Source organism: Lagenorhynchus albirostris, chromosome 7 (genome assembly GCF_949774975.1).
Source record: "Lagenorhynchus albirostris chromosome 7, mLagAlb1.1, whole genome shotgun sequence".
NCBI lineage: Eukaryota > Metazoa > Chordata > Mammalia > Artiodactyla > Delphinidae > Lagenorhynchus > Lagenorhynchus albirostris.
The window spans coordinates 80,478,973-80,495,065 of NC_083101.1; the positions used below are offsets into that span (position 1 = coordinate 80,478,973).

The following is a 16,093-nucleotide window of genomic DNA, read 5'->3' on the forward strand; positions in this document are numbered from 1 at the left end:
ATTACTAGGAATTAAGGAGGAGATATGCCCTGAGGTAAGATGAGCGGGACTGGTCACTCAGACTCTCTTAGGTACATGACATGTTCACTTAGAAGTACACATAGAAAGACCCAGACACAAAGAGTCAGGCAGGGACAGAGACACAGAAAGAGACAGAGGCATGGTCAGCCAGGGGCACAGACCCAGAGCCATACCAGACAGACTGAGAGAAAGATAGGTACACCCAGCAGCACTGAGAGATGCAAAGCTGCGTGTGCGCACACACGAGCAGGCACACAAGGAAACGGAAACCCAGCTCGGGTTTCAGGGAGGTGGATTTCAATGCCAGCAAGTCAGAGCTTTAAGGAACAATGAGCTCCTCCAAAGATGGCTGTGGAGAGGACTAGCTCAGGAAGAAGGGACAGAGATGAGACGTGGGATCTTGTTCTCTCTCAAGTCCACCCTGGCAAACGGATTAAATTACTTTTCTGAAAGAGATGAAGAGGTTTATTTCTAGAACTTGCTATCAGACAGAACTGCTGGTAGGAGGCATATCTTAGAAGGGAGTGGGGAGGTGGGAAGCTTCGCTCCTGCCCCCAGGGGTCATGCTGCTACTTGGCTTCTGTCACTGGGCGGCCAGGCCTTCCTCTTCCTCACTCGGTCTGACCTTCCATCCAGCGTGTTCCCTAGGCTGCATGCTCCTCTGCTCTCTACACCCGTGGTGGCCCCCTCTTGTGTCTCCCTTCTATTCCTCCCAAAACCCTCCTCAAGTTAGGGCACGGCAAGCCATCACCCTGTTCTCCCTCCCCCCTCTCAGGAACTTCAGATTCGTGGAAGGAATCTGAGGCGGAAGAGGATATTAAATTCAATGACCTTTAAAAAACAGCCTTCAGATCTCTCCACCAACCACCATCCCCCCTCCCCTGTTCTGCAGGAAAAAATCATTTTTTTGACATTTATTGACTATTATCTTCCATTACCTCCTCCTCTCAATGTCTCCCAATTCACAGATGAGGAAACTGAGGTTCAGGGAAAGAAAATGACCACCCCAGTATCACACAGCTAGAGAGAGGCCAAGCTGGGCTTGGAATCCAGGTCTGACTACTTGTTCACCACTGGTCCAGAAGCCCTCCCACCACCCCCTGGTCAGGGTCAACTGCAGGAGTTGAGAGTAAGAGAAGACAAAGGGCATGGGGCATGCTGGGGAAGGATAGCAGAGTGAGGGTACCCAAAGCGGGACAGGTGTGGCTGCAGTGAAACTCTGAAGCACACATTCTCCTCCCTTGGTTTGCCCTTTCTCCCCCCAGGGCCTGAGAAGGGGACACTCCCTCTGGCTCAGGTCCCTTCAACATTCCAGACACGCCTCCTGGGAGCTGGGGACGAGTGGGTGGAGATCTGAGATGGAACTGCCTTCCCCCAGCCCCACCTGCCCAGAGTCCAGGCTGTGCGACCCACCCACTCTGGGCCATGGTCTCCTTATCTGTGAAGTGGCTGGGGAGCAAGAGTTGGCTTATCCTCTAAAAACCACAGTTCTCCTCCAGACCCAGGCATCCCAACGTGGTTAACTCTGCAGGAGAGCTTGGGTTGGGGCCGCCTTCCCTTTTTATTCCCAGTGAAAGTTGAGGAGGATTTGGTAAGGAAGGAGCAGGAGGTGGGAAAGGGCATGTGATCTCCCAGCAGAACTTCCCAGGCTTCAGTCAGGGCACCAGAGTTAGTCCAATCCCAGATCCCAGCCTTACAGGACACAGGGGTGCCTCAGACTGAAGAACTGAAGCACAGGAGGCACGAATGAATGCAGCTGTGGTCTCTGGGTTCAGACAACTGACTGTAGAGATGGTGAAAGAATGGGTAAGGCAGGGATGACTTCCTGGAGGAGGTGATGGAGAAGATCAGGAGGATTTTAGTGAGTGGGCAGTGAGGTCAGAAGGCACAGGAGCACACAAAGTAGTCTGGGGTGGATGGAGCATCGTGAGGGAAGGTGTAGGGACCAGGGCCAGGTCCTGGAGGGCCTGACTGCAGGATGGAGGGATTTGAATGGTCGCTGGGTAGCGGTAGAAAGAGGCCCACTTTCAGCGGGGGTTTTCAGAAAGATCCCTCTGGTTGCTGTGTGGACTGATTGGGGCAAACTGGAGTCAGAGAGGCTGCTCAGCGGGCTGTGGCCAAGGTCTAGTTGAAGGTGATAGAGCCCAAACAGCTGCGAGGTGTAGAAGGCAATAACAGGTTCCCGGTCTGATTGGTCTCTTCCAACAACAGGGAGCTCACTATTTCTTGGGTAGCAGTCCTCTTCTTTGGGCAGCTCTGCCTGGGAGAAAGTTCTTCCCTAAGCCAGGCTTCAGCCTGCCTTCCTGGGGTAGTAGGTGGGTGCAGGGGTTGGGAAGATGTGATTCATTGTACTGGGGGATCCCAGGAAGATGGAAACTTGGGGGAGAGTGTGGGACTCTTGTGTTCAAGCTGAGCTGAAGGAGCTCTCTGACCTGTCTGTGTGACTGACCCCTGCCCCTAGGGCAGGTTTGAGTATTACCCTGAGGGTGCCCTGGCTATCTGTGGCCAAACTCACGGAAGCTCTTTTAGCTGGTGCCATGAAAACAGCAGAGCGAGCAGAGAGATATTTACACAATTGGCATATATTTTATTATTTTTTTATAAAAGGCAAAAGAGTACATGAGTTGAGGATTAAAGGAGTGAAGGAAAAAAAAAAAGGAATGAAGAGCCTATTAGAGTCTCCCAACCCCATCCCTAAAACTGTAATATTTTTACATACACACACACACACACACACACACAGACACACACACAAATATATATATATATATACTTTTTTTTTCTTTTTTTAAAGAGCAAACGTGAAACTTATGACCTGGACTTCACCCCACCCACCTCATGCCTCCATCGTGACAGAAACACATCACTCCGCTCTTACTTATGTATGAATAGCTAGAGCTCCTCATCTGGGCTGTGGTCCCCTCCTCCTAGCCCTACTCATATTCCCACCCTACCTCCCCCAAAGCCTATAGAAGCCCCCTGTGTAGAAAAACAGCAGACACACACATACTAAGAAACACAGGTACCTGGACCCTCCTCCACATGGAGCCCCTGAAACATGCAGATCCCTGGTGCTTTCCTCACTCATAGACAGACACAACACCCTCCCTCCCTCCGGGCCTCCCCCACACGCCCACAGATAGAATCCTTTCCACTTGGTCCTTTGTCCTGAATATCTGGAAAACCACACACACGCACACGCACACGCACACATCTGCTGCCCATTCTCTCTCTTTGAGAGACAAAGGACTAGATTGGCCCTACTCCCTGTGCCACCAGCTTACAGGCAGTGGCCAGCGGTCCTATTGGATCCTATTTCCTTCAGGATGGAAAATCCTGAAGGGGGCTTTCTAGAGGGGCGGTGGTAGACAAGGAGCTTCTTAGCCTGGGAGGGGTGTCGTGAAGAGGGCTTCTAGGAAGCAGCCCCTGCACAGTCAAAGGATGCTTATGAGAGGGGTTGAGGGGGAGGCCCCTGCCCATTCACATCTGCCCCTTGTGCTTCACGTGGGACAGCTTCACATTCTCCTCATCGGTGGAGGGTGGAGGTGGTTCCAGGTGCCAGCCGATCATGAGCTGATACACGAGGACACCCGCGATGGAACCCAGGAGTGGGGAGATGATGGGCACCCACCACCAGTGGCGGCCGGTCCTGGGGGCAGACAGATGTGGTCAGGGACGCGTGGGGCAGGGCAGAGGGGAGACGGGCTGGCGCACGCTGGCGGGGACTGCACTCACGTGAAGACTTCTGGGCCCCAGCCGGCAATGGCTGTGAAAAGGCGAGGGCCGAAGTCCCGGGCGGGGTTGACGGCGTAGCCAGAGTTGAAGCCCATGGACGTGCCGATGACCAGGACCACCAGGCCCACAGTGAAGGCCTCCAGGCCAGGCGGGACAGGGTTATTGTAGGGGTCCACAATGGCCAGCACACACACGATGAGGGAGGCTGTGCCAATGAACTGGGGAGTGGGGAGAACAGGGTGAGAAGAGCCCCCGTCCACCTTCCAGCCCCTCCTTCCACCTTCCAGCCTCCCTCCACTCTCAGAGTCTTGGCATCTCCCGTGCTCTGCTCTCCAGAGCAGTGGTACTAAGACTTTTGCTGGTTAACTTTGCAGATTCCTAGGAATCTGCTCTAGACGAGGAGTCCTGTCCCCCAGCCAGCCCATGAGCAACCCAAGGCAGCCTGGTCCTCCTCCCCGAGTTCCCCTCACTCACCCCCAGCCCGTACCTGGTCGAAGAAGCCATTGACCATGTCCAAATGTCCAGAGGGGTAGGTGGCAAAGATGCCGGCTGTGCCATTGGGGCCCGAAACTATAAGCTCGTTGTTGGCGAAGCCCCAGATTGCATCTGGTCACAGATTAGATATCAAGTGGGTGAGGGCAGAGGCCTGAGCCCCATCTCCCCTCTCAGGCTAGGCCCACCCTCCCAGGGGTCACAGGTGAGTGTGATCGCTGCTTTATTACCCTGGAGTCGGGGGTGGGAAGGTGGAGGGGTGGAGGGCCTGACTCCATTGTTACCCGACTCATTTCTTTCCCCTCATGACCCCCATCTGGGGCCTGTGCGTGAATGAGTCATAAGCCCGGGGCCTGGGCAGGCCCCAGCCATCTGTCATCGAAAGGCCTGGTGCCAGCAGGTCCCAAGCAGAGGGAGGGGGTAGTGGAGGAAGGCAGGGTAGGAAGCCTCACCATAATACAGCCCAAAAACGATCCCGGCACCCAGGAAGGCTCCCAGAGTCTGAGCCATGGCGTAGATGGGCAGCTTGATCCAGGGCTCACGCGCCAGCAAGCACATAGCAAAGGTCACGGCAGGGTTCATGTGGGCCCCTGGGCAGAGGGGAGATGGAACCTATTAGCCCCTGCCTGCCACAGTGGGGAGGCCAGGATTCCCCCGCCCCATACTCCCCGTCTCTGGCCTGGTGAGCAGGGACGCAGAGAAGGGTTTCTTGTACAGAATGGTGTGTTGGACTATGTCACAGACCAACTCGACTAATCTCTGATTCCAAGGTCAGAGTCAAAATTTCCAAGTATCAAGTTCCTTCACCACTCTTCTTTTCCAAGGACCCAAAGCTAAGCCCTGGCTATGCCCTGTTCTGAGATGACTTCCACTCCCACCCTATTCTCCAGCGGGACACCTTGTGGGAATGCTGTGGAGGGGTGATGGCTGAGGGTGGGGTAAGGTCTTACCAGAGACCTGGCCAGCGATAAGGATGCCTAGGGTGACGGCGAAGCCAAAGGCCAGGTTGATGGTGAGGAAACCACCGTGGGTGCCCCGGCTGAGCACGACCTGGGCCACAGAGCCACAGCCAAACAGCTGTGTCAGGAAACAGAACAAAGCAGGGAGGGTGAGGACCAGTGAGTCTCACTCCAGAGGGCAGGGATGAAGCCAACAACCTCCCCCTGCCTTCATGGGGAGGACGGGAGGGCGAGAAGCCCTTTCCTGGAATCGAATCCCTCCTCCTCCTGCTGCAGTTATAACCCGTAAAAGAAGCAGACATGGCCTCTTAGCCATGTCCCAATGTCTTACCCAATGTCTTACCCAATGTCCCAACTCTACTAATAACAGGGTCCTATGGAAGGGACTGGAAGCAAAGTTTGCAACCTTGAGCCCAGAAGATGGCTGAACCATCTCCACTGCTTTTTCTTGACTCTCAGTAGGAGTGGGTGGAAGGGGACACTCTCACCTGAGCAGTTCCTCCTCCAGCCCTTCAGGCCTGGCCCATAGGGGTGGGAAGGCTCTCACTCATCCCCTACCTGCAATTGCCTCCCTCTCTGCCTCAAAGAAGAGCTGAGGGGGAGAGGGCACAAAGAAAGGGAGGAAGCCAGAAGTGCTCCTGAATCTGGGGTGTCAGAGCTCCTGCCTCTCCCTGCTCTCCCTCTCAGGATCTTCAGCCTCCTTGACCTTTCCTGACCCAGAGCCTCCTCTCTCCACTTGCCCTGACCTCCCTGCCCTCAGAGGTCCAGGTTCCCCACTCAGATTTGGAGGTCCCAAAGACAGCGATCTGTCTAGTCTCACTAGCCATAGTCCAGGACCCCCAGAGCAGTGGAAGTGGGGAGATTAGTTCTAAGCTTTCTGCTGGAAATTGGGGGGGGGGGCGTATTCAAGAGGACTAAAATCCCTGATGTCCTGCAAGTACAGAATGTGCTATTTGTCCGTTCCCCCCTTGTTCAAATGTAAAAATGTTTCTGTACTAGCTCTTCTGTAAAGAGCCATTGCCCTGAGCCCCCAAAGTGTCCCCCGAAGCTGCTCCAGCCCTGCCCCAGCTCTCCTCTCCCACCTCTCCATAACTAAAGTCTTTATGCCTATCCAGCAGAAATTTTCCAAAACCTGTGCTAAGGGCCCTCGTCACTTCTAAAGGGTCAGTGTCCTGCTGTACTGGGTGGTTAAGCATTTTGATTATCATCCTTCACGAAGACCAAGAGATAGTGGGGAAGCCAGCAGCCATGATGCAGGGCAAAGGTGTGCAGGCAAGTGAGAGCAAAGGTCAGAGAGTGTAAGTATGTATGTGTGTTGGAACAGGCACGTGAGGGTCTGGGGCACCCTGCCCAGCTTGGCCGGCCCTGGCCTCAGCTCCTTGCCTGCCTGAGGCCCAAACCTGGCTCCATCCCAGGGGGCCTTGGAGGGAGAAGCTGTCAGAGCCAGTTCCACCACCTTGAGACTCTTCTTCCTCTTCCTCCGGGCTCACTCTCCCTCTCCTCACCTTACTAGGAGCCTCAGAGAAAGGGGCTTCCCTCGCCCGAAAGCCAGCCTTGCTTCTGCCACTGCAGGCTCTCGATCCCCAACCCACAGAGGTATGCAGGTAAGCCTTCACCGACCACTTGGGCGTCTCCCGGGCCTAGCCTCTCCTCTCCAGGCACTGACACAAAATGCCCCTCAGCCACCTGAGCCTGAACGCCTTCACAGACATAACACCGTCCTTCTGTGGTCAGGGAGAAGCCAAATGATCCTGGGGCTCAGCGGGAGGCCTGACTGCTCCTTTGGGGGAAGGCAAACTGAGACTAGGGAGGAGATAGGAAGACCCCTCTGTGAAGGGAAGACAACTTGCTCTGTGCTGGCTGCTCTCAAACAGGGGGCTGGACTAAAAATCAGACAGGGACGGGGGGACACACGGCTCGGGGGCAGGAGGAAAACAAGCGTCTGCCCCTATTCCCTTCTTGGCACTTGGCACTGGGAGAGAAGAGAGGCAGATGACTGGGAGGTCTACTAGTCTGCGGAGGGGGTATGGATAAAGTGCCCCACCTGGCTTCCCCCCTTCTTGTTCCTGGAAGCCAGAGGTGAGTCCAGCTTTCCTCTCCCTATAGAATCTGCTCCACCACCACCACCCATTTAGGGTGGGCCATCCAGCCCTACTTGCCCCTAGTTAATCTTGCTAGTTCACAGGGGGCCGCCTGGTCTACGTCACCTAGGGTTGGAAGTGGGACACGGAGTACCCCATCCCCTGCAACAGAGCAAATGAACCCAGACGTAACCCAGAGGGAAACAGGTGTAACCACAAGAGTGGCCGAAAATCTGCGAGTAACTGGGACAGGAAATGGAGCCCATAACTGGTGTGTCTGTCAGACCCAAAAGTGCAGAGTCACCCAGGAACAACCCAGACCCAAACTGGCATCACCAGGGCATAACTGGGACTGGGGAGTAACCCAGGCAGGGAAGCGTCCCCCTCAGAGAACCTGTACAGTAACTCAGGCCCCGGGAAGTAAGTCAGAGTGCTTCTGCATGGAAGCTGACAGCATCTGTCTGGGAGTTGCTCAGCACTAGGGGAGGAAGTTTAGTGACACCGCGTCCTTTGTGCCTGGGGCACAGCTGCCTTCCACAGACTCCTCTCTTCAGGATCCTCCCTCCTTCCCGCTTGCTGTTTGCTGTGTAGCCCCCGCCCTCTGCCCCCACCTGTGGCAAACTGTCCTTATGGCAGGGCAACTTTTGGACTTTCTTCTGAGGCTTAATTATTCATTAGGGGCCAGGCATCCAAGACCCAAATAACCCAAGAGGGACCCATTTGCCACTGCCTCCACTGCCTCCCAGGGCTGGGACTCTAGGAACCTGGGGAGCTGTGGAAGCCAGAAAGGGCTGGAGGTCCCAGACTGCAGAGGTGACTGCTGTCCCCAGCCTGTAGGCTGGGTCACTGGTGAGAGGGTAAAGGATCAGAGCTGTCACTGGGGCATAACAGCTGTCATCCTGGCAAGAGTCGAAACTGTCAGTCACTGAGGGGGTTAACGCTATGGGCGAAGAGTGCTCCGGAAGGGGTCAAGTTGGGGGCGAGGGATCAGAGCTGGGAGAGGGGTCAAGGCTGTCTTAAAAACACAGACCCTCCGGTGAACAGAGGGACTGGGGAGTGTGGGGCTGGAGAGAGGCTTCTCCTGCCACTCACCACGAGGATGAGGGTCCCCAGGCACTCAGCCAGCGCCTGGCGAAGCAGCTGGTAGCGGATGTGGAGCATCTCCCCGCAGCGGGACACCAGCTCCTTCTGTCGACCCATGGCTGGGGCAGGCGGCGGTGCTGTCGGGCGGGCGGCGGACGCAGCAGCAGTGGCCGTCAGCGCCGAGTGGCGCCTTTTATAGAAGCCAGAGGCAGCGCCCCGCCCGCCGGCACCGCCGCCTGCCGAGCCGGGTGCCGGTCTCAGGAGTGGGCGGCCACCCCGCACTGCTCGCCTAGGGAGGCTGGAGGGGACGCTGGGTTGGGGGGACGCTGATAAGGAAGGTAGGGGTGTGTGGTGTGAGGAGGCTTTAGGGCTGGTGTTGGCCCGGGGAGGAGGTGTGTGGGGGCTGAGACCAGACTGCGGGATTGTGGAGTCTGAGAGCCGATGGTGGGGTGTAGGCACGTGCAGGACGGGGGCTCACGGGGGAAAAGGAGCCGCCAAAAACACCTCCTTGGGCCACTCTCAGTGAGCCTCGCTGCCATCCTCACCACGGTGGAGGGGAGAGGAGACATGTCAGAAAGGAAAGGAACTCTGCTTAATTCACTGTGGTGTCCTACGTGGGAGGGAAACCCAAAAGGGAGGGGATATATGTATAAGTATGGCTGATTCATTTTGCTGTGCAGTAGAAGCTAATACAGCATTGTAAAGCAGCTGTACTCCAGTAAAAATCAGCTAATACAAAAAGAATTTTTTTTTTTTAAAAGAGAGAAAGGAAAGGAACTAGCCCCAGCTCTACACGATGGCTGGACCTGGCGTGTCCTCAGTCAGGGGCCTGGAGGGAGGAGGCTGTGGGCCCCAAGGGAGAAGAGACCCTCTCAGAGTCCAGACCCAGGTGGACTCAGGAACACAGGTGCTGAGTTCCAGCCAGAGTACACCGGCCTTTGCTTCTTGCACAGTTAGTACATGTCACATGTTGCATGTCTTGACCTGCTCCGTTCTCAGCTGTGTCCACACATGACATCTGTCCTATGTGCCTGATCACACTTTCTGGGCATTTTTTTTTTTTTTTTTTTTTTTTTTGGCGGTTCGTGGGCCTCTCACTGCTGTGGCCTCTCCCGCCGCAGAGCACAGGCTCCGGACGCGCAGGCCCAGCGGCCATGGCTCACGGGCCCAGCTGCTCCGCGGCATGTGGGATCCTCCCAGACCGGGGCACGAACCTGCGTCCCCTGCATCAGCAGGTGGACTCTCAACCACTGCGCCACCAGGGAAGCCCGCCTTTCTGGGCATTTTTCATGGCTTTGCTCATGCCTGTTGAACATGGCTGGGTTAACAGAGCTGTCACACGTGTACCTGCGTGCATCTTGCACATGGCTCCAGAGGCTGAGCTGCAGTTTTCCTGACATGCCATAGGCCACATGCTTGCCAGCAAGGTGAGTTCCAGCTGGTTTGTTTTTTGGTTTTTAATATTTATTTATTTGGCTGCACACTCAGATCTAGTTCCCTGACCAGGGATCAAACCCCGGTCCCCCTGCATTGGGAGGGCAGAGTCTTAACCCCTGGACCACCGGGGAAGTCCCGAGTTCCAGCTGCTTTTAACCCTCGCCTCTCCCACTCTGGCTGATCCCTGGCCAGGGGCAAGTCTGTCCCTTTAAGAGATTAAGCTGGCTGAACTGAGGGTGTGTCAGTCCCATCTCAGGGGAGGCATGGGGCAACCCTGTTCCCTATGCTGCATCTGATAATTGGGAAACGGAGGTCTGGTAGCCTGGGCCTTACTCCCACAGGACTGGGAGCAAATATGCCCTCACCCCAGTCTCTAAAGGCAGCTTTGCCAGGGAAGAGCACATTTTCCAAAGGGACTTAATCCAGGTGGGCTAAGGGCCCAGGGGACTTGTCCCTTGAGGAATGTCTGTCAAAAATGAGGGCTCCAGGGCTTCCCTGGTGGCACAGTGGTTGAGAGTCCGCCTGCCGATGCAGGGGACACGGGTTCATGCCCCGGTCTGGGAAGATCCCACATGCCGCGGAGCAGCTGGGCCCGTGAGCCATGGCCGCTGGGCCTGCGCGTCCGGAGCCTGTGCTCCGCAACCGGAGAGGCCACAACAGTGAGAGGCCCGTGTACCGCAAAAAAAAAAAAAAAAAAAAAAAATGAGGGCTCCAGAGGCGACTCATGCCCAAATAGATAGGGTTTGGCAACACACATAGATAGATTCACAGGTGCACGTGCAGGTGTGTAGCACACACACTACCCCCAAGGCTGGCAGCCATACTTGCCTATAGACCCTGAGCTTTGTTCACATGCTCCCAGGATCCCATTGCCCATGAGAGTCTAGCCATAGGCTCACATACATATGTAATCCCCACACAAGAGGTCCCCCATGACCCTTGGCCCAGGAAGAAGCACCGTACCCCCTGAACCCCACGGGCTGGGAGGGCCCAGAGTGAATCAGGGAGCCATTACTGAATGCCTGTCGGAGGCCCCACTGCCCATCTGTGACTCAGGACAAAACCCTAGACTCCTGGTGCCGGAGCCCAGACTGTGGGAAGGGGGGAAAGCTTGTCACAAGGCTTCACTCTCTTCTCCCCACTCCCTGGTATGCTTCTCAGCCCCTCACAGCCCCAGGTGGGGCTGCACAGGGCAGGAAGTGGCAAAGTGGTTCCTCAACACTGAAAGAAAGTAGGGAGCCCCAGCCCACAGAACCCCATCCTCACTCCTGCTGGTCCTGGGCCTGCCAGCAGCCGAGCCTGGCCTGGAAACCAGAGAAAAACAGGGGCAGCTCCACCATCAGCAGGCAGAGCACACACCTCCCCCCGGCCCCATATACACATGTGTTTGCACTCAGTTCACATAGGTGTTCACATGGGCTGCACCCTGAGGGAGCAGGTCACACACATAACTGTGGATCTGTGTATCTTGCGAGTAGCATCTATTTACACATGTGCACTTACATGTACTCACACATGTGCACATGCGTGTACATGCTCACCTATAATCCTGGGGCTGCAGCTCGCCATAGAGCATCTTTGCAACCTCCCACTTCCCAAGTGGATGCAGCGCCATGCCGAAGCACATGGCTTGGCAAGTGGAACGAGAGCCAGTTCCCAATGCCCCCTCACTCCAAATCAAGGTCCAACCTTCAAGACCATGACCCCATATACTCCCACCAAACTGGTTCTTTTCTGTAACTAGGGTGTACACACATGTTCATACATGTACACACCATGCATATTGGGATGGTTTAGGGTTGGAGCTGAGGAGGTATGGGTAGGGCTTCATGCTTCTTAGTGGGCCTGAGAGGACCCTGCCTGGAGGAGGGGGAAAGATGCAATGCTTTCCAAGGGTCCTTTATTCCTGTCAGCCCGCCTCGGGTCATCTGGGAATAAGAGGGGTCAGGGCCTGAGGATGCTTGTCCAGAAGCGCTGGGCTGGCTGGCCAGAGTCTGGGGGGCTGAAGCAGGACCTCATTGCACAACTGGATGCAGGTGTTGGGGTGAGGGGGCTCATTCTCATTGTAGTCAGTGTGAATGGCGCCCCCAGGAGCAAAAGATAGAAGGAAGCTCAGCTTCACAGGAAGAGCCTGAGCTTGGTGAGGCAGGCCCTGACCCTGAGTCACGCGGCTTACCCAGAGCCATCTGGGCTCCCTCCTGTGCTTAGGGAAGGAAAGCCTGAGTACGGGCTGGAAGCCAGCCTGCCTGCCTGGGAGCTCCAGGACGAGGCACATGTCGAGGCCCTATCTCCTCCCAACACATCTTGAGCAAGGTCTGTGTCTCACCTGTGCAGGAGGGCTGAGGGCAGGAGGGCTGTGCCCAGGAAGGCGACTGACAGTCGATCCACCCCATGGGACGCCGTGACTCCTTGAGGTCAGAAGCTGGGGGAGTGGGTTCCCAGGCAAGGGAAGGGCTGAAGACTCAAGTGCCAGCCTGTTGGACCAGAGGGACTGGCTGGGGCCCTGTAAGGGGTAGGGGTGACACACCCTTCATTTCCTGTCCCCCAAACTCTTTTTGCCTGTATGAGAGCAGCTTGAACCAGCATAGGAGGAGACATGGGCCTTGCTGTCAGCAAGTGGAGTGGAGAAGAGTGTAGACATAGAAAACAAGTCATACTACAGACCCCCGGCCTCGCTGAACCCCTAACCTCTTCCCGAGCATTGGAGTGGGATGGGGGAGGGGCTGACCAAAACAGACATACATACATTTTTCAAGTTTAGAAAGTACTTCCTGGGGCTTCCCTGGTGGCACAGTGGTTAAGAATCTGCCTGCCAATGCAGGGGACACGGGTTCGAGCCCTGGTCCGGGAAGATCCCACATGCCGCGGAGCAGCTAAGCCTGTGTGCCACAACTACTGAGCCTGCACTCTAGAGTTTGCAAGCCACAGCTACTGAGCCCGTGCTCCACAACTACTGAAGCCTGCGTGCCTAGAGCCTGTGCTCCGTAGCAAGAGAAGCCACCGCAATGAGAAGGAGCCTGCGCACCACAACAAAGAGTAGCCCCCGCTCGCTGCAAGTGGAAAAAGCCCATGCACAGCAACAAAGACCCAAGGCAGCCAAAAAAAAATAATAAATTTATACAAAAAAATAAGTAAATAAAATAAAAATAAATAAATTTATTTTTTTAAAAAGTACTTCCTCCCATTTGTGAAACAACCCCCAGAAGTGGGTGTATACTTTACCCTTTCACAAATGATAAAACTAACAGTTGGAGAGAAGTCACTTGCCGTTAAGTGCTTTTTTTTTTTAATAAATTTATTTATTTTAGTTATTTATTATTTTTGGCTGCATTGGGTCTTTGCTGCTGTGTGCGGGCCTTCTCTAGTTGCGGCGAGCGGGGCTACTCTTCCCTACAGTACGTGGGCTTCTCACTGCAGTGGCTTCTCTTTTTGTGGAGCACGGGCTCTAGGCGCGCAGATTTCCGTAGCTGTGGCGCACAGGCTTCAGTAGTTATGGTGCACGGGCTTAGCTGCTCCGTGGCATGTGGGATGTTCCCAGACCAGGGCTCAAACCCATGTCCCCTGCATTGGCAGGTGGATTCTTAACCACTGCACCACCAGGGAAGCCCCCCCATTAAGTGTTGAGCTGGATTCAAACGCCATGCGGATATGGAGGAGACGTGAAGAGGGCAGGGAGGCCAGGGAGCCACAGGTCCCTCCATGCTTCAGCACCCTGTCTAGAGGGTGCCCCACTCTTAGGCCACTGCTGGATGCTATTCCTATTTCTGGGCCTTGAGAGTCGGGGGCTGGCTCTGGACAGGAACGGGGAGTGGAGGGCAGAGATGAATCACCCTCTTATGAGCGTCCCCAGACTTGGGAGTGGGCAAGCAGTTCCTCCTGCTGCACCAACAGTCACCCACTGTCTCCAGGCAGACGAGATGGAGGAGAGCCTGTGAACACAAACCACACCCCGGGGCACCTCCGGCCAGATGTCCAGATGGAACTTGAGAAAATCTACCTTTTGACCCATATCCTGGGGACTCTGTGTTCACCTTCTGGTGTCACCCTGAGCTGCCCTCGGCACCCTTTGAGGACAGCAGAGGGTCACAGAGAGGAGGCAGAGGAATGGGACGGGAGGCCTAGGCCCTGTGCTGAGGAAGAGCCCAGAGCCACAGGGGCTGGGCTGATGGGGGCAGAGCCCTCCTGTAGACCCAGAAGCTCAGCTCCAAGCCTCACTTGGCCACTGACCAGTCAGGTGGCCGAGCCAGCTCCCTTTCCCGGCCCCTCAGTTTCAGTTTCCTCATCAGTCACCTGCAGGTTTCAGGTGGAGTTCCCCCCAACACACACACACCCAGGGCCACTGTAAGAATCAGACAAGATTATGGATGTTTCAGGCTTTGAAAACTGTATTACAGTCAACGTAGAAGGAAAGGTTCATTCCAGAAGCTGCCTCGTTAGAGTCACGTTTCCTCCTGTATGAATGTCGTGCGTATCCATGTGCATTCTTGGCTCTGTGTATGCGTGTACCCATGGAGGTCTGTGTGTACATGTGGGTGACCCTGGGGTTCTGTGTGCCTATCTGTGTGTATCCCTGTCTGGGCTTGGCTGTGGGTCTGGGTTCAGTGTTTATAAAAGCCAGAGATAGGAGGTGGGGAATCTGTTGAGGAGTCTGGAGACAAAGTGACCTGGTACAACATGATGAGAGGGTTTGGATTTGGGATTTAGGAGGCAGAATGGGCAGGGCAGGTCGGCAAGAAGCTGAGGTTGAAGGTAGGCAGAATTGCGTAGACAGGAACCTGAATCTGGGTGGGGCCCAGGACAACTGCTCTCTGAGAGGCCTGCGGTCTGAAGGTGGCCGTAGGAGGACAGGTGGTGGAAGGCTCTGCATCTGGTGTTCCAGAAAGGTGATGGGTATGTATGAGCCCCAGTATACTCTCCCCTCATCCAAGCCCAGTCTGGGTGCTAATTACAGGGCAGCCACCCACTGCTGGCCCCAAGGGAGAGAAGTCTCAGGGGAAGGATCAAGAGGAGAGGACAGCCCGCAGCAGGAGATTCTGCAGTCAGACTTCAGGAATGACTTCCTGAGCGTCTCTAGACCTTGGGGCAGTGGAGAGGGAGACTGGGGAAAGGCCAGGATATCATATCTATCTTTTTCATCCAAACCATTTGGTCATCAGGTGGAACAGGAGATGGGTCTCAATGCCCGTCAATGACCCCTCAGTCAGGGTCCAACCTTGGCCTTGGCAGTGTCTAGGAGACTGCAGCTCTGTTCTGTGGAGGTTTCTAGTCTGGGAGAACAGAGGAGAGCTCCCAGACAGGGAAACAGAGACATAGGTTTGCGGTAGACCAGAATGCTCATGCTCCCACCCGCTACCCCTATCCTTGACCTTGCTCCCCTGGGTCTAATAACAGCTTCATTCTGCTGCCTTGTGCAGAAGGGAAGGGGCAAGACTGGCAGTCAGCCCAGGACAGGGGAGGGGCCCGGCTTTTCACTCCTCCCCGCCTCACTGGAGAGATCCAGAGCTCCGGCCTCTCTACTCTTTTATTCCTCATCACCCAACCCCTTAGCCCCAGGAAAGCCCAGGCTCAGAAGCAAGGCCTGCAGCCAGGATACATAGATTCTCTGTAACTCCCTGTGTGACCCTAGACAAGTTCCAACACCTCTCTGGGCCTGTTGCAAACCAGAAAACTTATCCTCTCCATCCCTCTTCCAGAAACTGAAGTGGGAGAGGGAAGTGAGTCTCCCTCTGGGTTTGGAACACTCTTGTCCCCCTTAGTTCCCCAGGGCAGCCCAAGATGCCTCCTTCTCTCTGCAGCAGAGAGATGGGCAGGCTGGCCTTTCCTGAGGAAGGTGGGGGTGACTCACGTGCCCCAGACTTCTCCTCCCCTTTATCTTTATCGCTCACCTAGATTAATCTGTGACTCGCAAAGCGAGTACCAGATGTTGAGGGGGTTAGGTGCATATTTATTGGGGTGGAAGTGGTGGGCCTCAGACTAGCCCAATCTAACTTACTAGGTCAGGGATGCAGCAGCCCTCAGGATTTCACTGAATGTAACCTGCTGCAGGGACCCCTGGGCTTTGGGGTCTTGCTTTTTTTCTCCAAAGTAAGGAGCTGGGCAGAGGAAAACAGGGTCTTCAGCTAAAAGGATTCTGGTTTAGAGGAGGTTGTCAGATAGCACAGCCCGAAGAGAGGACCCTTTGAGAATTCACTGAATGTGACTACATAGAGAGGCTTGGGAGGTCTGACAGAACTGGGGAAACTGAAGCCCCAAGAAGGGGAAGCCTTTATTTACAGCCATTTAGAT

General features: G+C 55.3%; 1 protein-coding gene across 1 annotated transcript; it reads right to left on the minus strand.

The window, feature by feature from the left end:
• Positions 1 to 2,587: 2,587 nt before the first annotated feature.
• Positions 2,588 to 8,517, minus strand: AQP3 (aquaporin 3 (Gill blood group)). The gene is made up of 6 exons (XM_060155234.1): positions 8,381 to 8,517; positions 5,199 to 5,325; positions 4,701 to 4,838; positions 4,244 to 4,362; positions 3,757 to 3,974; positions 2,588 to 3,670 (listed from the first exon to the last, which is right to left on the minus strand). Exons 1-6 carry the CDS (start codon positions 8,486 to 8,488, stop codon positions 3,502 to 3,504), a joined length of 879 nt encoding a protein of 292 aa, XP_060011217.1. The 5' UTR covers positions 8,489 to 8,517; the 3' UTR covers positions 2,588 to 3,501.
• Positions 8,518 to 16,093: the final 7,576 nt, after the last annotated feature.

Excerpts from the sequence above, each read along its gene's own strand:
- AQP3 (XM_060155234.1), bottom strand. The coding sequence starts at position 8,488 with ATGGGTCGACAGAAGGAGCTGGTGTCCCGCTGCGGGGAGATGCTCCAC. Across the intron at positions 4,363-4,700 it reads CGTTTTTGGGCTGTATTATG|ATGCAATCTGGGGCTTCGCC; the intron begins GTGAGGCTTCCT and ends ATCTGTGACCAG. Across the intron at positions 3,975-4,243 it reads TCAATGGCTTCTTCGACCAG|TTCATTGGCACAGCCTCCCT; the intron begins GTACGGGCTGGG and ends CCCACTCCCCAG.